At 44.4% G+C, this 16,754-nt stretch overlaps 1 protein-coding gene across 1 annotated transcript; it reads right to left on the reverse strand.

Moving 5' to 3' along the window:
- Positions 1 to 3,369: 3,369 nt before the first annotated feature.
- LOC310636469 (uncharacterized protein) lies at positions 3,370 to 15,332 on the reverse strand. Its single transcript, XM_083356335.1, has 6 exons — positions 15,208 to 15,332; positions 11,615 to 12,148; positions 11,240 to 11,354; positions 10,744 to 10,796; positions 7,265 to 7,391; positions 3,370 to 5,633 (listed from the first exon to the last, which is right to left on the reverse strand). Exons 2-6 carry the CDS (start codon positions 12,026 to 12,028, stop codon positions 3,412 to 3,414), a joined length of 2,931 nt encoding a protein of 976 aa, XP_083212461.1. The 5' UTR covers positions 12,029 to 12,148; positions 15,208 to 15,332; the 3' UTR covers positions 3,370 to 3,411.
- Positions 15,333 to 16,754: the final 1,422 nt, after the last annotated feature.

Below are 16,754 nucleotides of genomic sequence, written 5' to 3' on the forward strand. Positions count from 1 at the left end.
CACAGAAAGTGAGGCAGCAGCCCCAAGTGCGTCCGTGTGTGCATGCCACCGCCCTGCCAGGCAAGCAGCAGAAGAGTGCAGGTGGGCAGCAGAAGGCACGAGGAGCCCTGATCCCAACACAGCCCCTCCCCACTCTCCCCCCCTCGGAAGAGCTGTGGGGCTCAGGAGCCTTCCCCCATAAACCGCCACCCCCAGGGAAGAAAACCATTACGAGACACTCTTCTGTTTTAACTTTTTTTCCTTGTCGCTTTTTGGAGTTTTCATCCTGCTTTTGTGAGACAGCAGCATTTGGGAGGGGGTGTAGCTGCCCCGTTTCCCCCCAAGCTATCAGCTGAGCAAGATGCCCTCCTGCCCACTGCCCCACCCACCAGAGACCCTCTGGAACTCCCCCAACCCTACCCAGCCCCCACAGACACCCCTCCCCAGGAGTAATATCGAGCTAGCCACGCCCACACAGCAGGCCACGCCCCCTGCACCTGGCGATACATGTGGGTTTTGGGTTGCAGTTTGGGCACTCGGTCTCTAAAAGGTTCGCCACCACTGTTATATTCCATGCAGTTTTGGAATTATGGGCATTGGAATAGAAGCGCCCCTCTAGCATTGTTTATCTAAAAAGGTGGTGTCATCTCCACTAGGCAGCAGTTTCAAGATTTTCCTCTTTTCAACGTCTAAAAACTATCTGTGATCTTGTGAACAGTGAGAAAATCTCTGTGGAGATTCAGAAGGACCTTTCCTTAAGAGCAGCTTCTCTGAAGGGTTGTAGAAATACGAGGCGGCCTCCAAAATGACCAAAATCCTGTCAGAAATGGCAAGGCAGTCAAAAGACAAGAAATAAGAACCTCTTTCTGAAACCCAGCTTTTGTCTTGTAGTTGTTGGCAAACTCAGCCCTGAAATGATGGAAATATGTAGGGGCCATCATGGAATGAGAGGGTAGGAAAATAAAGATTTATACTGATGGTTATTTAATAGTTCAAGTATTACAGCTGTCCTTCTCAAATGCATGCCTTTGAGTAGCTAAGGAGGGTTGGTTGGAAGCACCAAGAGGCAACCTGTAATAATTAGAATAATCCTGAAGAAAAGATCTTGATGAAAAAGAGGCATCAAAATAAAAAAAGTCCCAAAATGGAGAAAAAGCTCACACTCATGGATGTTTTAGAAATTTTACCTCAAAACAAGGTGCCATGATGGAGAATGGGAGAATGTGTTTCATCTGTGACAGGAGAAAAAAATGGAATTACAAAATGAAGGAAGTCAAATACTGAAAAGCAAATACAAAGCTCAAATACCATGAGGCAAAATAAAAGACAATAGCTTTATTGAGATGTTGTATAGCAAGAAATACGGTAGAAACTTTTTGAAATAAGACAGTACTTTTTTTCTTGCTAAAAGAAATGAAGATTTAACTGATTTGAAGAGATTAGTCTGCATTTGACTGTGCAAAACAAAGGCAGAGATTTAGCCACAATTAACAAAAGAAAGTGAAGGGGAGGAAACTTAAGAAGCAGGTTTTTTTTTAAATGGAGTTAACTTGTCTCTTGTCAAAAGCATTGTTCTTTTTAGCTTATTTCTTTACCTATGAAAGCTTCTTTAAATTACTACCTAATTTTGTCAGGCTTCACTAATGAAAAAAATTGACAAAATTAACTATAATGGCCACAGAAACAAAATCGGTGCGTTGACTTACCACAATTTATCACACTTATGACAGTTGCAGCAGCCTCGTCATCTGATCAAACTTCAGGTGTTTAGCAACGGACTCATATTTACGACCATGGCAATGTCCCTAGGTCATGTCAGCACCTTTTCGCCCTTCTGACAAGCAATGTCAGTGGGGAACCCAGATTTAATTGACAATTGTGTTATTAACTTAACAGCAGTGATTCGCTTAACAACTGTGGCAAGCAAAGCTACTGTATAAAATGGGGCAAAACAGTTAACAATAGTCTCGTTTAGCAACAGAAATTTTGAGCTGCAGTCATAAGCCGAGAACTACCTGCATTTCTACTGAAGCTCTTCTGACACTTTCTGTATTGATGCAACTTCTCCTGTGAGTGGATCCCTCTATGCCAAATAAGAGTGTAACTCCTTGCAAAGCTCTTTCAACACCCCACGCATTGATATGGGTTTTCTCCTGTGTGGATCCTCTTATGGGAATATAAGTAACTGCCATAGGTAAAGGTCTTTCCACATTCTGTGCATTGATATGGTTTCTCCTGTGTGGATCCTTTTATGGACAGTTAGAGATTTACTCTCAGTAAAGTCTTCCCACATTCACTACATTGATATGGTTTTTCACCTGTGTGGATCTTCTTTTGTGGGAATTAAGATTACTGTTACGAACAAAGGTTTTTCCACACTCCATGCATTGATAAAGCTTTTCTCCTGCATGAATAACCCTATGGTGAATCAGATACCTACTATTGCTAAACCTTTTCCCATACTCTATGCATTGATACGGCTTCTCTCCTCTATGTATGCTTTTGTGGGCAGTAAGTTTACTATTGCACCTAAAGCCCTTTCCACATTCCACATATTTATAAGGCTTCTCTCCTGTGTGGATCCTCTTGTGGCAATTTAGTTGATTGGTATTTATTTATTTTATTTTATTTTATTGGATTTGTATACCGCCCTATTCCCATAGGACTCAGGGCGGTTTACAGGGCAGTTAAAACCATGAATACAAAAAATAAAAACAATTAAAACAAATTAAATTCAAGCCCCAAGAGTGAATCTAAAACCCAGTTAAATTAACAACCCCACAGTCTGGACCAAATAGATCGAAGAGCCAAGTTTTCAGGTCCCGGCGAAATGAGCGAAGGTCGGGGGCAGTCCTAAGTTCTGTCGGTAGTTGGTTCCATAGGGCAGGCGCACCCACAGAGAACGCCCTTCCCCTGGGAATAACCCGCCGGCATTCATTAACCGGCCGTACCCTGAGAAGGCCCTCCCTGTGGGGGCGCACAGGACGATGGGAAGATGATGCCGGCAGCAGGTGTTCCCTTAGATATTCCGGACCCAAGCCATTTAGGGCTTTATAGGTCATTACCAGCACCTTGAATCCCACCCGGAGGGCAACCGGATGCCAATGCAGCTCACGGAGAAGAGGTGTTACATGGGAGTATCGGGAAGCACCCATCAAAACTCGCGCGGCTGAATTCTGCACCAGTTGAAGCCTTCGGGTGGTCCTCAAGGGCAGCCCCATGTAGAGAGCGTTGCAGTAGTGTAACCGGGAGGTCACGAGCGCATGAGTGACTGTATGTAGAGCATCTCGGTCCAGATAGGGACGCAACTGGCGCACCAGGCGAATCTGGGCAAAAGCCCCCCTGGTCACAGCTCCTATATGATCTTCCAAACTGAGCCGTGAATCCAGGAGGACTCCCAAGTTGGTATAAGTAAAGGTCTTCCCTCATTCACTACACTGATATGGCTTCTCCCGTGTGGATCCTTTTATGGACTGTCAGAGTTCTTCTCTCACTAAAGCTCTTCCCACATTCATTACATTGATATGGTTTTTCGCCTGAGTGGGTCCTTTTATGGCTAGTTAGAATGCTACTCAATCTAAAACTCTTCCCACACTCCATGCATTGATATGGTTTCTCCCCTGTGTGGATGGTTTTATGGACTGTCAGAGTTCTACTCTCACTAAAGCTCTTTCCACACTCCATGCATCGATAAGGCTTCTCTCCTTTGTGTACCCATTTGTGACAATTAAGTTGACTGTTGTAAGTAAAGGTTTTTTGACACTCCTTGCATTGATATGGCTTCTCCCCTGTGTGGATCCTTTTATGGACAGTTAGAGTTCTATTCGTACTAAAACTCTTCCCACATTCACTACACTGATATGGCTTTTCACCTGAGTGGGTCCTTTTATGGCTAGTTAGAATGCTACTCAATCTAAAACTCTTCCCACACTCCATGCATTGATATGGTTTCTCCCCTGTGTGGATCATTTTATGGACAGTTAGAGATTTATTCACACTAAAGCTCTTCTCACATTCACTACATTGATATGGCTTTTCACCTGAGTGGGTCCTTTTGTGGCTAATTAGAATGCTACTCAATCTAAAACTTTTCCCACACTCCCTGCATTGATATGGTTTCTTCCCTGTGTGGATGCTTTCATGAGCAGTAAGATTACTCTTATGAGTAAAGGTCTTTCCACACTCCATGCATTTATAAGGTTTTTCTCCTTTGTGCTTTCTTTGATGGCTTACAAGAGACTGATTATCAAAGAAGCTCTTTCCACACTCTGTGCATTGATAGGGTTTTTCTTCAGAATGTGTCTTTTTATGGGAAATGAGATTATTGGACTTATTAAAACTTTTTCCAAATCCCATGCATTGATATGGCTTCTCCCGCGAGTGGATCCTTTTATGGTTAGTTAGCATTCTATTCAATCTAAAACTCTTCCCACACTCCCTGCATTGATATGGTTTTTCCCCTGTGTGGATGCTTTTATGAGCCGTAAGATTACTCTTATGAGTAAAGGTCTTTCCACACTCCATGCATTTGTAAGGTTTTTCTCCTTTGTGCTTCCTCTGATGGCTTACAAGAGAGTGATTATCACGGAAGGTCTTTCCACACTCTGTGCATTGATAGGATTTGTCTTCTGAATGTGTCTTTTTATGGGAAATGTGATTATTGGGCTTATTAAAACTTTTTCCAAGTTCCATGCATTGGTATGGCTTCTCCCCCGAGTGGATCCTTTTATGGCTAGTTAGCATTCTACACAATCTAAAACTCTTCCCACACTCCCTGCATTGATATGGCTTCTCCCCCGTGTGGATGCTTTTATGGGCAGTAAGACTACTATTATGAGCAAACGATTTTCCACACTCCATGCATTTATAAAGTCTTTCTCCCTTGTGATTCCTTTGATGGCTGACGAGAGCGCGATTATCACGGAAGGTCTTTCCACACTCCGTGCAGGGATACGGCTTCTCCCCTGTGTGGATCCTTTTATGAACAGTCAGACTTTTATTCTCACTAAAACTCTTTCCACATTCACTACACTGATATGGCTTTTCACCTGTATGGATCCTTATATGGGGGGCAAGATTACTTCTCTTGCTAAAACCCTTTCCACACTCCATGCATTGATAGGGCTTCTCTCCAGTGTGGATCCTTATATGGGAGGCAAGATCATTCCTCCTCCTAAAGCTCTTTCCACACTCCATGCATTGATAAGGCTTCTCTCCTTTGTGTATCCACTTGTGATAATTACACTGATTGTTACAAGCAAAGGTTTTTCCACACTCCTTGCATTGATACGGCTTCTCCCCTGTGTGGATCCTTTTATGGATCCTTAGAGTGCTACTCACTCTAAAGTTCTTGCCACACTCCCTGCACTGATAGGGTTTCTCCCCTGTGTGGATCCTTTTATGGGCAGTAAGATTACTATTCTTGCTGAAGTCCTTTCCACATTCTTCACATTTATATGGTCTTTCTCTTATATTGATGCTTCTATGGTTAGTTAGCCGAATGACCCGAGGAAAGCCTTTTTTAATTTCAATTTTTGGTCGGTTCATCTCTTTGTTCTTCCCTTCCATCTGATCAGCAAGCTTCTCGTTTCTCTCTTTCTCACGAATTGTGTGGCATTGTTCCTTGCAATTCCTATTCTCTTGCCCATTATATCCTTGAAAAAGAAACACGTAAACTGTAGCAAGAATAGGTAGACAATCAAACCTTTTTGTCTGAAACTTAGCAAAAGAATCGTTAATATATTTTGGCTGTTTTGTTGGCAAATACAAAGATTCTAGAGACCCATTTCCAAGCGAGCTCCTACCAATCATTATATATCAGAAATGGATGACATCACAACAAACCTAAGAGAATTCCCTGATCTAATCTTTGAGCAACAGTGTGCGTGAGCCTGTTGATGACCTGGGACAACTCCATGGTTCCACACACTCCCTAGGTTGCACCGAACACTGTATTGTGCTGGGTCAACACACCCACCAGCTCCCCAACTTCAGTGAAAAGTCTCATCTCCACTTGTCTGCAGAACAGAATCTTTGAAAGCCAAGGGGAATTTCTGGGTGGCAATAGCTCCCCACCCTCAATTTAGGCTGATGCCAAACTCAATACACATCTCTAACTAGGGAACTGGGCCTACGACCGGCCCTGTTTGTGTGTCAGGGACCCCTTTTTCCTTTTTACAGTCAATAGGCTGGAAAAACCCAACCCAAATTTATTTACAGTTCAAACAAAAAAGCAACAGAATATTTCCTTCAAAAAATGAATCAAAATATCAAACAAGAGTCAACAAACAAGTTAAACAGAAGTAGCAAGAACAGACCAGAATTCTCTTAGAATGTCTCCAAATGGTTGCCTTCAGCATCCAGCCCCGCCCACACCTTCCCCTTTTATTATCAGTCCCAAGGCGTGGCTTCTCACTGCCTTCTCCTCCTCTCACTGAGTTGCCTCATTGATTTTCTCTGCTCTGCTCTGCTGGATTGCCTTCTGCTTCTAGTGTCTCTGAACAGATTCAGATGTGACTCTTCTGAGTCTGGCACCTTGTACTTACACAGCTGAGCCTCATGAGGAACATGACTGGAGGAGCCAGGCCGAGAGTCCTGCAGTGCATCAGAGACACCAAAGGCTCTCCAAACCCCTCCTCCTCCTCAGATTCATCATACTCAGCTGATGGGAGCACAAGCTGACACTGAATCACAACAGGAACATCCCTCTCAAGGCTCTTCCAGTCTGGGTTATAGCAGGGGAGCCAGTGGCCAGGTTCAGGATTGAATACTGAACCCTGATAGGCAGGACCTTGCTCAAGAGAGGCCACACACTCCCTACATGCAGCCTAAATTCTTACTAATATCATCTATGGTATGGAAACGAGTATTTTTTTTTATCAGCCGAAAGCATTAAAAAAACCCCATTCCTTTATTAAAAAGGAAGGCTATGCAGTTTTTCCAATTTTTCTTTCAATAAATTTCCTTCTTCCATAACATCAGTTTAGCCAAATGGTTAAGGCACCAGACTAGAAACTGGGTGACTGGGAGAACTAGTTCTGCCTTAAACATGAATGCTGGCTGGGTGACTTTTGGCCAGTCTCTCTCAGCCCAACCCATATTTACAGGGTTGTAGTTGTAAGGAAAGGAGCAGGAGGAAGGAATAGTAAGTATGTCTGCTGCCTTGAGTTATTTACAAAAAATAAAGGCATAAATAAGTGATTTTTTAAAAATCAAAAATAACATCTAAGCCCCATCCCCACCCTATGACCTTTCTATGTTTCTAAGCATGGATAGGGATTCTTACCCAGAGAAGCCAGATTCCTGGAATTCTCCAGCATGACTTCCCCGTGGAGAGCTTTTTGGGCAGGATCCAGCTGAGACCATTCCTCCTTGGAGAAATGCACGGCCACTTCCTCAAAAGACACAGCATCCTGAACAAAGAAGCAAGTTTCCTTATTGACAGATAAGCCCAAGAATAATTTGACATTTTTCTTCCACCAATTCAAAGAGAGAGATCCAATGAACAAAAGGGGCATCTTCTGCAGAGTCCAGAATGAGATCTCACAGCTTCTGGCTGACAGCACAACTGAAGCACATTGGATCAAGTTTGGAAGGAAACTTGGAATTCCTTTTAGTGAAGCCAACTAGTAATGGGTAGTTGGGTATCAAACCCACTGCTTATCATTGGCTCCAATTCTTCCTAGGTGGGCAGAAGGAAAGATAAGAAATTCATCTAATGTTTTTGCCTTTGGACTGCTTTATCCACTGAGGGATCAACCCTTCGCCCCAATCCAAACCTTCATGGAAGTGGTGGGAGAGCTTGTAATGGTATGTGAGAATGACCCTGGGAGACAGAAGATCTCCGGTTAAGACAACAACTGGTCAACGAAATCTGAGCCTGAAGCAGGAAGGTGGAGAACGGACAGGTAGGTTAAGCTGAGTCTGAATTTCAATCAGTCAAAATAGACCTGGAAAGGACCTTGGAGGTCATCTAGTCCAACCCCCTGCTCAACCAGGAGACCCTATACCATTTCAGACAAGTGGCTGTCCAGTCTTTTCTTAAAAACCTCTAGGGATGAAGCACCCACAACTTCTAAACGGAAGCTGCTCCACTGCTTTCTTTTAGGAAGTTTCTCTTTAATTCCAGGTTGCTTCTGTCCTTGTTTAGTTTTCACTGTTTCTTGTTTTGCTTTCTGATGCTTTGGAAAGCAAGTTGACCCCCTCTTCTTTGTGGCAGGGCCTCAAATACTGGAATACTGCTATAATATATATTTTTTAAAAATTTTAATTCCATTTATATCCCGCCCTTCTCCGAAGACTCAGGGCATCTTACAAGCTTAGCAGTAGCCTTCATTCTATGTATATGCCTGCTTATTAGGGCTTTCACACACACCCCAAGCGGCATTATTACAAAGTCAGCTTAATTGCCCCCAACAATCTGGGTCCTCATTTTACCTACCTCGGAAGGATGGAAGGCTGAGTCAACCTTGAGCCTGGTGGGACTCGAACCTGCACTAATTGCAGGCAGCTGGTGTTAATATCCCCCCAGTCGTTATTTTCTCTAGACTATCCAAACTCAAATCCTGTAACTGTTCATCTAGTCTCCAGACCTTTAATAATCTTAGTTGTTCTTCTTTACACTTTCTCCAAAGTCTTTAATGTGGTGACCAAAACTGGATGCAATATTCCAGATGTGGTCTTACTAAGGCTGTATAAAGCTGTACTAGTACCTCACCTGATTTTGATTCTATGCCTGTTTATACAACCAAGGATTATATTAGCTTTTTTGGCTGCTGCCACACACTGCTGGCTCATATTTAAGTGGTTGCTGTTTTTGAGCCAGGTTTCGCCTAATCTGTATTTGTACCTTTGGTTTTTCCTGCCTAAATGTAAAATCTCTCTTTTCTCCACATTAAAGTTCATTTCGTAGGATAAGGCTCATTATTCAAGTCTGTCAAGGTCTTTTTGGATCCTGAGCTCTTCTTCTGGGTTGTTGGCTACTCCTGCCAGCTTAGTGTCATCTGCAAATTTGATGAGTTCCCCTTCTACTCACTCATCTAAGTCGTTTATGAAGATATTGAAGAGCAGTGGGCATAAAACAGAATCCTGTGCTAACCCACTGCTTACTTCCCTCCATTAAGAAGTACTCATTGAGTACGGTTTGTCAGCCACTTACAAATCCATCTGGTGGTAATGCTATCCCAGATTTTTCTAGCTTACCAAGAAGTAGGTTGTGGTCTACATTACCAAATGCCTTACTGAAATCTAAGTATATTATTGTTCTGAACCAGCCCTCTTCTGGCCTTGTAAAGGCAAACCCCTATTTAAGAAGAAGAGACTGGAGAGCTTCCAAGGCTAAAAGGCATCTGCCAAGATTTAATTACGCAGTTAACAAAAACACAAGAGCTTGTCTTCTCAAGCGGAAAAGTTGCTTTCAGCAACCAGCCCCTCCCCAAACACTCCTTTTATAGAGAGCTCAGGGCGTGGTCTCCCTGTGCCTCCTCCCGAGGAGTCTCACAGCCTTTCTTTGTTTGTTCCTGCTCGACTGCCTCCTGCGTCGGGTGTCCTTGAACAGGGCCAGCTGTGGGTCATCTTCCTCCGCACTCTCGGGCTCACGCAGCTGAGAAGAGGTCCCCGGCTGAGGACTCTGCAAAGCCTCCAAATCATCATCAGCCGGTTCGTTTCCCTCCTCCCCCACATCTGAGTCATCCGATACATCGGAGCCGGCTGTTGGACCCACAGGCTGGCCCTGAGTCACAACAATTATGTCCACAGTATTTTGTTGGTCTACTAATTTAGTCACTTTGTCAAAGAATGAAATAAGATTGGCTTGGCATCATTTGTTTTTAACAAACCCATGCTGGCTTCTAATTATTACTTTCTTTGGTTCTAGATGTGTGCAGATCTGTTTTTTAAATTATCTTTTATCTTTTCATTATCAAATTATCTTTTAATTTTCAATGACCTGATCTAAAGTTTGTCTTGCTTAGAAACAGCAATATTAGACATTAATTAATTAATTTATTTTATTTATTTATTTAATTAAATTTTTATACCGCCCTTCTCCCGAAGGACTCAGGGCGGTGAACAGGGCATATCTTAAAACTACAAAAATACAAAAGTTAAAAAAGAATTAAATTATTGCCCACAATAAAAACAATAAAAATATATATAAATATTAAAACCCTAAGTAATTCCCCATCAGGCCAGGCCAGCTTGTTCAAATAAATGGGTCTTTAACCCGCGACGGAAGGAGCGGAGATCTGGTGCCATCTGGAGCTCAACCGGCAGCTGATTCCACAAAGCCGGAGCGCCCACAGAGAAGGCCCTCCCCCTGGGGGCCACCAGCCGACATTCTCTGACTGGAGGCACCCTGAGGAGGCCCTCTCTGTGGGAACGCACGGGGCGGAGGGGAGTCGACGCCGGCAGCAGGTGGTCCCCGAGGTATTCCGGACCCATGCCATGTAAGGACTTAAAAACCATCACTAAGACCTTGAACCTCACCCGGAAGACAACTGGTAACCAATGCAGCTCGCGGAGCAAAGGTGTAACATGGGAGTACCGGGAAACTCCCAAGACAACTCTCGCGGCCGCATTCTGTACCAGTTGGAGCCTCCGAGTGGTCTTCAAGGGAAGCCCCATGTAGAGAGCATTGCAATAGTCAAGACGAGAGGTCACGAGCGCATGAGTGACCGTACACAGGGCATCCCGGTCTAGATAGGGCTTCAGAACAAAATGAAACCCATCCAAGATTCATGGAAATGTATGTGTTTCTCCTCCTACCTGAGGCAGAGGTTCAAGCACTCTTTCAGCTCCACCAGAAAGAAGAGGGGATCCTAAAAAAAAATAATCACAAGGATAGTTCTTATACTCTGTGAGACAGAAAATGGTGGGAGCATATTTGTTACATAGAGAGATTACAATCAAGAGGAGCGAAAGAATCAGAGATACAAACTGCACATCAAGATTTTTTTTTAATTCCATTTATATCCCGCCCTTCTCCGAAGACTCAGGGCGGCTTACAAGCTTAGCAGTAGCCTTCATTCTATGTATATGCCTGCTTATTAGGGCTTTCACACACACCCCAAGCGGCATTATTACAAAGTCAGTTTAATTGCCCCCAACAATCTGGGTCCTCATTTTACCTACCTCGGAAGGATGGAAGCCTGAGTCAACCTTGAGCCTGGTGGGGCTCGAACCTGCACTAACTGCAGGCAGCTGGTGTTAGTTAAGGAGGCATTAGCCCACTGCTAATGGGATGGAAAGAGTTTTCTGTTACCTGACATGGTAAGACTTTCATCTTTCTGGAAGCTCTTTCCGAACTGCAGCTCTTGAGTGAGTTTCGATGAATCTTTCCTCCCTTTAGGATACTCAGTCACAGCTTCCAAGGATTTCTAGATATCATATGGCACGAGAAAGAAGGGAAGAGTGGAGAGATAGAAATGAATTATCAGTACTGAACCCTCAACCTAGCAGACCCCAATGCCCATGGGTTAAGCTGGAAAGCAAGAATGGAAAAATTGCCCCAAATTCATTCTCTGGAAGAAGAATGAAACCACTGTCCTTAGGTCATAATCCCGGAAAATTCTGCCAGAGAGGAATTGACAGATTCAGAAAGATTCTCTTTAGAGCTGCCATGATTACATTCTCACACCTGCAACTCTTCTTGCATCTTCTCAGACTCCTGGGTCAACAAGAAGCCTTCAGCCAGGGCCACCGCCTGGGAACTGGTCTGCGCTCCACACTCCCGCACCCATTTCGCCATCTCTGATGGAAGGACAGCCAGGAACTGCTCCAGGAGCACCAGGTCCAGCATCTGGGCCTTCGTGTGTCTTTCTGGCTGAAGCCACTGATGGCAAAGGCGGTGAAGCTGACTGCAAACATCTCGGGGACCCCTCCCCTCCTGGAACTGCACTTTTCTGAAGTTCCAGCACTGGACCTCTGAACTGTTGGCTTCTTCTTCTTGGCTCTTCTGCCCAGGAATTGCCCCATTCTTCCCACAGCTCCAAGACTGAGCAGCTGGAGGGCTTTTTCCAGCTTCTGCATCTGTTGAGATTTGTCCCTCCATCTTTTCTCTGGTCTCTAATCCAGCTGCAAAATGGACTGATGGATGTCCCCAAGTCTTACCGATCACAACATCCGTCCTCCCAAAGACCTTTAGCCCTCTAACCTCACAAGATATTTCAGCCTGTAGATGAAACAGGAAAGAATTCAGCTTACGTATCTGAAATAGAAAACATAGGGTTTTCAATAGGAAGAGTAACTGAGCATCCTCCTCCTCCTCTTCCCAAAAAAATAAGAATTGGAAATTCATATGAACCCTCAATGTCTGGGACGAAGGCAGGAATCTTATTAGTAAGACTGACCTACCTATGAAGTACTTAGAATATTGGATAAATATATTAAAAGGTGTTTGGGATTTCTATTTGCTAATGATGCCTTGAAATAATTTTAATGGCTGCTTATAAAATTGAAAACTATCTCAGCACAATCCAAATCAAAATGCCCGAAATCAAAAACAACTACTGAGATGAGTGGCTATCTAAATCGATTTAATAAGGAAATTAACATTTGAAATTGTAGTAAAGCTTTAACTACCAGAACCCCAATAACCTCCTGGCCCAAACCCTTAGGGGAACTCCAGAAGCCAGAATTAACAAACCACCATCCAAAGTATATAGAACTAATGTGAAAAAACCATCTATGCTTTGGTATGATGCTTTGATGCAGGCACATCCTAGAAATACATTTCATATTTAGCGTAATCCTATATTCTTCAAAATTGTCCAAATGAATATGTGTAGTCCTAAACTCCAGGAACTTACACTGTGTTCTGTCCCATGTTGAGTCCTTGTTATGCTCACAAGGAGAATCCCCTTTTCCAAGTAACAGGCAGGAACCATAACAAAAAAACAACCTCTTTTATTATTCACAGACCTGAGTCAATGTCAAAGGCAAACAAACACAGTCCACAGAAACTTGATCCTCAACACGACCGGTTGCCTTCGCCAACCAGCACCTCCCACACCTTCCCTTTTATAATTCAGCCAAGGCGTGGCTTCCTAATGCCTTCTCCTTTACCTTTGGAGCCGCCCCATTGCATTCCTCTGTCCTACTTGCTTCTAAGAGATAAGATAACCTTTATTGTCATTTTTTTTTACTGTGGACACAATAGCACACATCAAATATGAAATTTAGTTGCCCACTCTCAAAGTGAAACATACATGACACACACCTAAACATACTATATACAGCATATGTATAGACCCACACCCCTACATATACATAACAAATATTAAATACTATCCATCTTGAATATATAGCGGAAGGAGGAAGCCAGAGAGTTCACAAGGTTAATGCTGTATAGAATGAAACTATGGCTGAATCTGGATGTTCTGCTATGGATACCACGAAGCCTCCTCCCAGAAGGTAACAAGGAAAACATGTCGTGAAGAGAATAGTGTCCTAGATAATCTTACCGACCCTGTTCAAACAACGCTTCTGTGTTGCGAGTGAAGGAGGAGAGTGCAAAAGTTGGGTTGAAACTAAACATTAAGAAAACCAAGATCATGGCATCTGGCCCTCTCAATTCCTGGCAAATAGATGGGGAAGAAATGGAGGTAGTGACAGATTTTATTTTCCTGGGCTCCAAGATCACCGCAGACGGGGACTGCAACCAAGAAATTAAAAGACGCTTCTCCTGGGGAGGAAAGCCATGGCAAAACTAGACAACACACTAAAAAGCAGAGACATCACGCTGCCAACAAAAGTGCGTATAGTCAAGGCTATGGTCTTCCCAGATGCAATGTATGGCTGTGAAAGTTGGACCATAAGAAAGGCTGAGCGCCAAAGAATTGAGGCCTTTGAATTATGGTGCTGGAGAAGACTCTTGCGAGTCCCTTGGACTGCAAGGCGATCAAACCGGTCAGTCCTAGAGGAGATCAACCCTGACTGCTCTTTAGAAGGCCAGATCCTGAAGTTGAAACTCAAATACTTTGGCCACCTAATGAGAAGGAAGGACTCACTGGAGAAGAGCCTGATGCTGGGAAAGATCGAGGGCAATAGAAGAAGGGGACGACAGAGAATGAGGTGGCTGGATGGAGTCACTGAAGCAGTAGGCGTGAGCCTACATGGGCTCCAGAAGATGGTAGAGGACAGGAAGGCCAGGAGGAACGTTGTCCATAGGGTCGCGATGGGTCGGACACGACTTCATAACTAACAACAAGAAGTGGGTGTTACAGATAGTCCTTAACCCATGACCACAACTGAGTCCAAAATTTATCTTGCTAAGTGAGAAATTTGTTCAATGGGTTTTGTCCCATTTTAGGACTTTTTTTGCCACATTTGTCAAGTGAATCACTGCCGTTGTTAAATTAATAACATGGTTGCTAAGTGAATCTGTTTTCCCCATTGACGGTCCTTGACAGGAGGTCGCAAATGGGGATCACATGACCCTGAGACACTGCGATTGTCGTAAATACGAATCAGTTGCCAAGTGTCCGAATGTAAATCACGCGACCCTGGGGCTGCTGCAACGGTCATAAGTGTGAAAAATGGCCATAAGTCAGGGCCACTGTAACTTCAAACAGTCACTAAGTGTAATTGTAATTGTAAGTTGAGAACTACCTGTACTTTTATCACTTTTTTTTTTGTCCTCAAGTTTTTGACACCTGGCTAGGCAACTGGTGGTACTCCAATATTGCCATATCCTAAAAAGTGGTACAACTTGTGAAAAGATTGTAAAGCGCTGACTTAGACAGCTGGCTTCTCTCTCGGCCTAGGAAGGGGAGGGGGGGAGGAGAGGGAAACCCCTTCTGAAAATTTTTGCAGGAGGAAATTTTTGCAGGAAATTAAGCCCAACAACCTCCCTGCGGAGGTTTTCCCAATGACGTGGAGAGTAAATGGCTCCCTCCTTTCTGACGATCCTGATTTATTTTTTTTCTTCCTAGGCGCAGGGGTAGGCAACCTTGGCTGTTTTATGACTCGTGGACATCAATGGCTGGCTCAGGAATTCTGGGAGTTGAAGTCCACGAGTCATAAAACAGCCAAGGTTGCCTACCCCTGTACCTAGGAGCAACGCGGCAGCTCCGGAGTTTTGCTTTCTGCCCTGCCTGGCCCGTCCACGCACAGCTGCGGCGTCCAGGGGAACACGGGACCCCGGGCTGCCCACTTCCCACGATTCCGACGTGTCTCCATGCAAGTCTCCAAAAAAAAGACCCCCCCCCTACTCACTGAACTGCGACTCACGTCTGGATCTCCGTTCGCTGAAAACTTCCCTGGCAGCCTAAGGAGGTTCACAACGACGAGGAGCAGACCCAGACTCTGCAGAAACGCCGACAGCCGCCCAGCAGCCTTTTCTGAAAAAGCGCCTCCATTCCTACGCGCATCTTTTCAATTGGGGGAAAAAGGGCCAGGCGCATGCTCAGTTCCCTCCTGAAGTGGAGCCGGTGGAGGCTGCTCAACTTTTCCCAAGGGCTGCCGAGGGAGCCCTCTGCTGGATGCTACCCGTCGTGCCAGCATTACTGCAAGGGGAGAAGAGGGTCGCGTTCCATGCGGTCCTGGGATGATGGGCGTTGGAGTACTAGAAGAGGAAGGATCCTCTAACGTTCTCTATCTAAAAAGGTGGTGTTGTCCCAGCAGGCAGCAGTTCCTAGATTTTTCCTCTCTTTCATGTGTAAGAACTATTTGTGATTTTTTTTTGGCCGCTGAGAAAATCTCTGTGGAGACTCAAGAACACAGCTGGAAGGGACCTTGGAGGTCTTCTAGTCCAGTCCCCTGCTCAAGCAGGAGACCCTATACCAGGGGTAGGGAACCTCGGCTCTTTTATGACTCATGGACTTCAACAGCTGACTCAGGAATTCTGGGAGTTGAAGTCCATGAGTCATAAAAGAGCCGAGGTTGCCTACCCCTGCCCCATACCATGTAGAATAGAATAGAATAGAATAGAATAGAATAGAACAGAACAGAACAGAACGGAACGGAACGGAACGGAACGGAGTGGAGTGGAGTGGAATAGGAATAGGAATAGGAACAGAACAGAACAGAACAGAACAGGAAGGGACATTGGAGGTCATCTAGTCCAACCCCCTCCTCAAGCAGGAGACCCTATACCATGTAGAATAGAATGGAATGGAGTGGAGTGGAGTGGAATAGGAATAGTGGAATAGGAATAGGAACAGAACAGAACTGGAAGGGACATTGGAGGTCATCTAGTCCAACCCCCTCCTCAAGCAGGAGACCCTATACCATGTAGAATAGAATAGAGTGGAGTAGAATGGAATGGAATGGAATAGAAATAGGAACAGGAACAGAACAGAACTGGAAGGGACCTTGGAGGTCATCTAGTCCAGTCCCCTGCTCAAGCAAGAGACCCTATACTATTTCAGACAAGTGGCTGTTCAGTCTCTTCTTAAAAACCTCCAGTGATGAAGCACCCATACCTTCTGATGGCAAGCTGTTCCACTACTTAATTGTCCTCACTGTTAGGAAGTTTCTCCTTAATTCCAGGTTGCTTCTGTCCTTGTTTAGTTTCCATCCATTGTTTCTTGTCCTGCCTTCTGGTACTTTGGAAAATAAGTTGACACCCCACTCCTCTTTGTGGCAGCCTCTCAAATACTGGAATACTGCCATTGCCATTTAGTGTCTCTTCTGCAATTTAATATCTCTATGAAGCTGGTGAGAGAGGGCCTAATAGGCTCAGCTATTTTGGTGTTAATAGCTTCAGGTACGCTTGTTCCTTGTTTTCAAATATCAAAGATGAAAGCAATTCTGTTGGCCAGTGGTTGAGTTCAGGT

This window comes from Vipera ursinii, assembly GCF_947247035.1.
Source record: "Vipera ursinii genome assembly, chromosome: 2".
In the NCBI taxonomy this organism is placed as follows: domain Eukaryota; kingdom Metazoa; phylum Chordata; class Lepidosauria; order Squamata; family Viperidae; genus Vipera; species Vipera ursinii.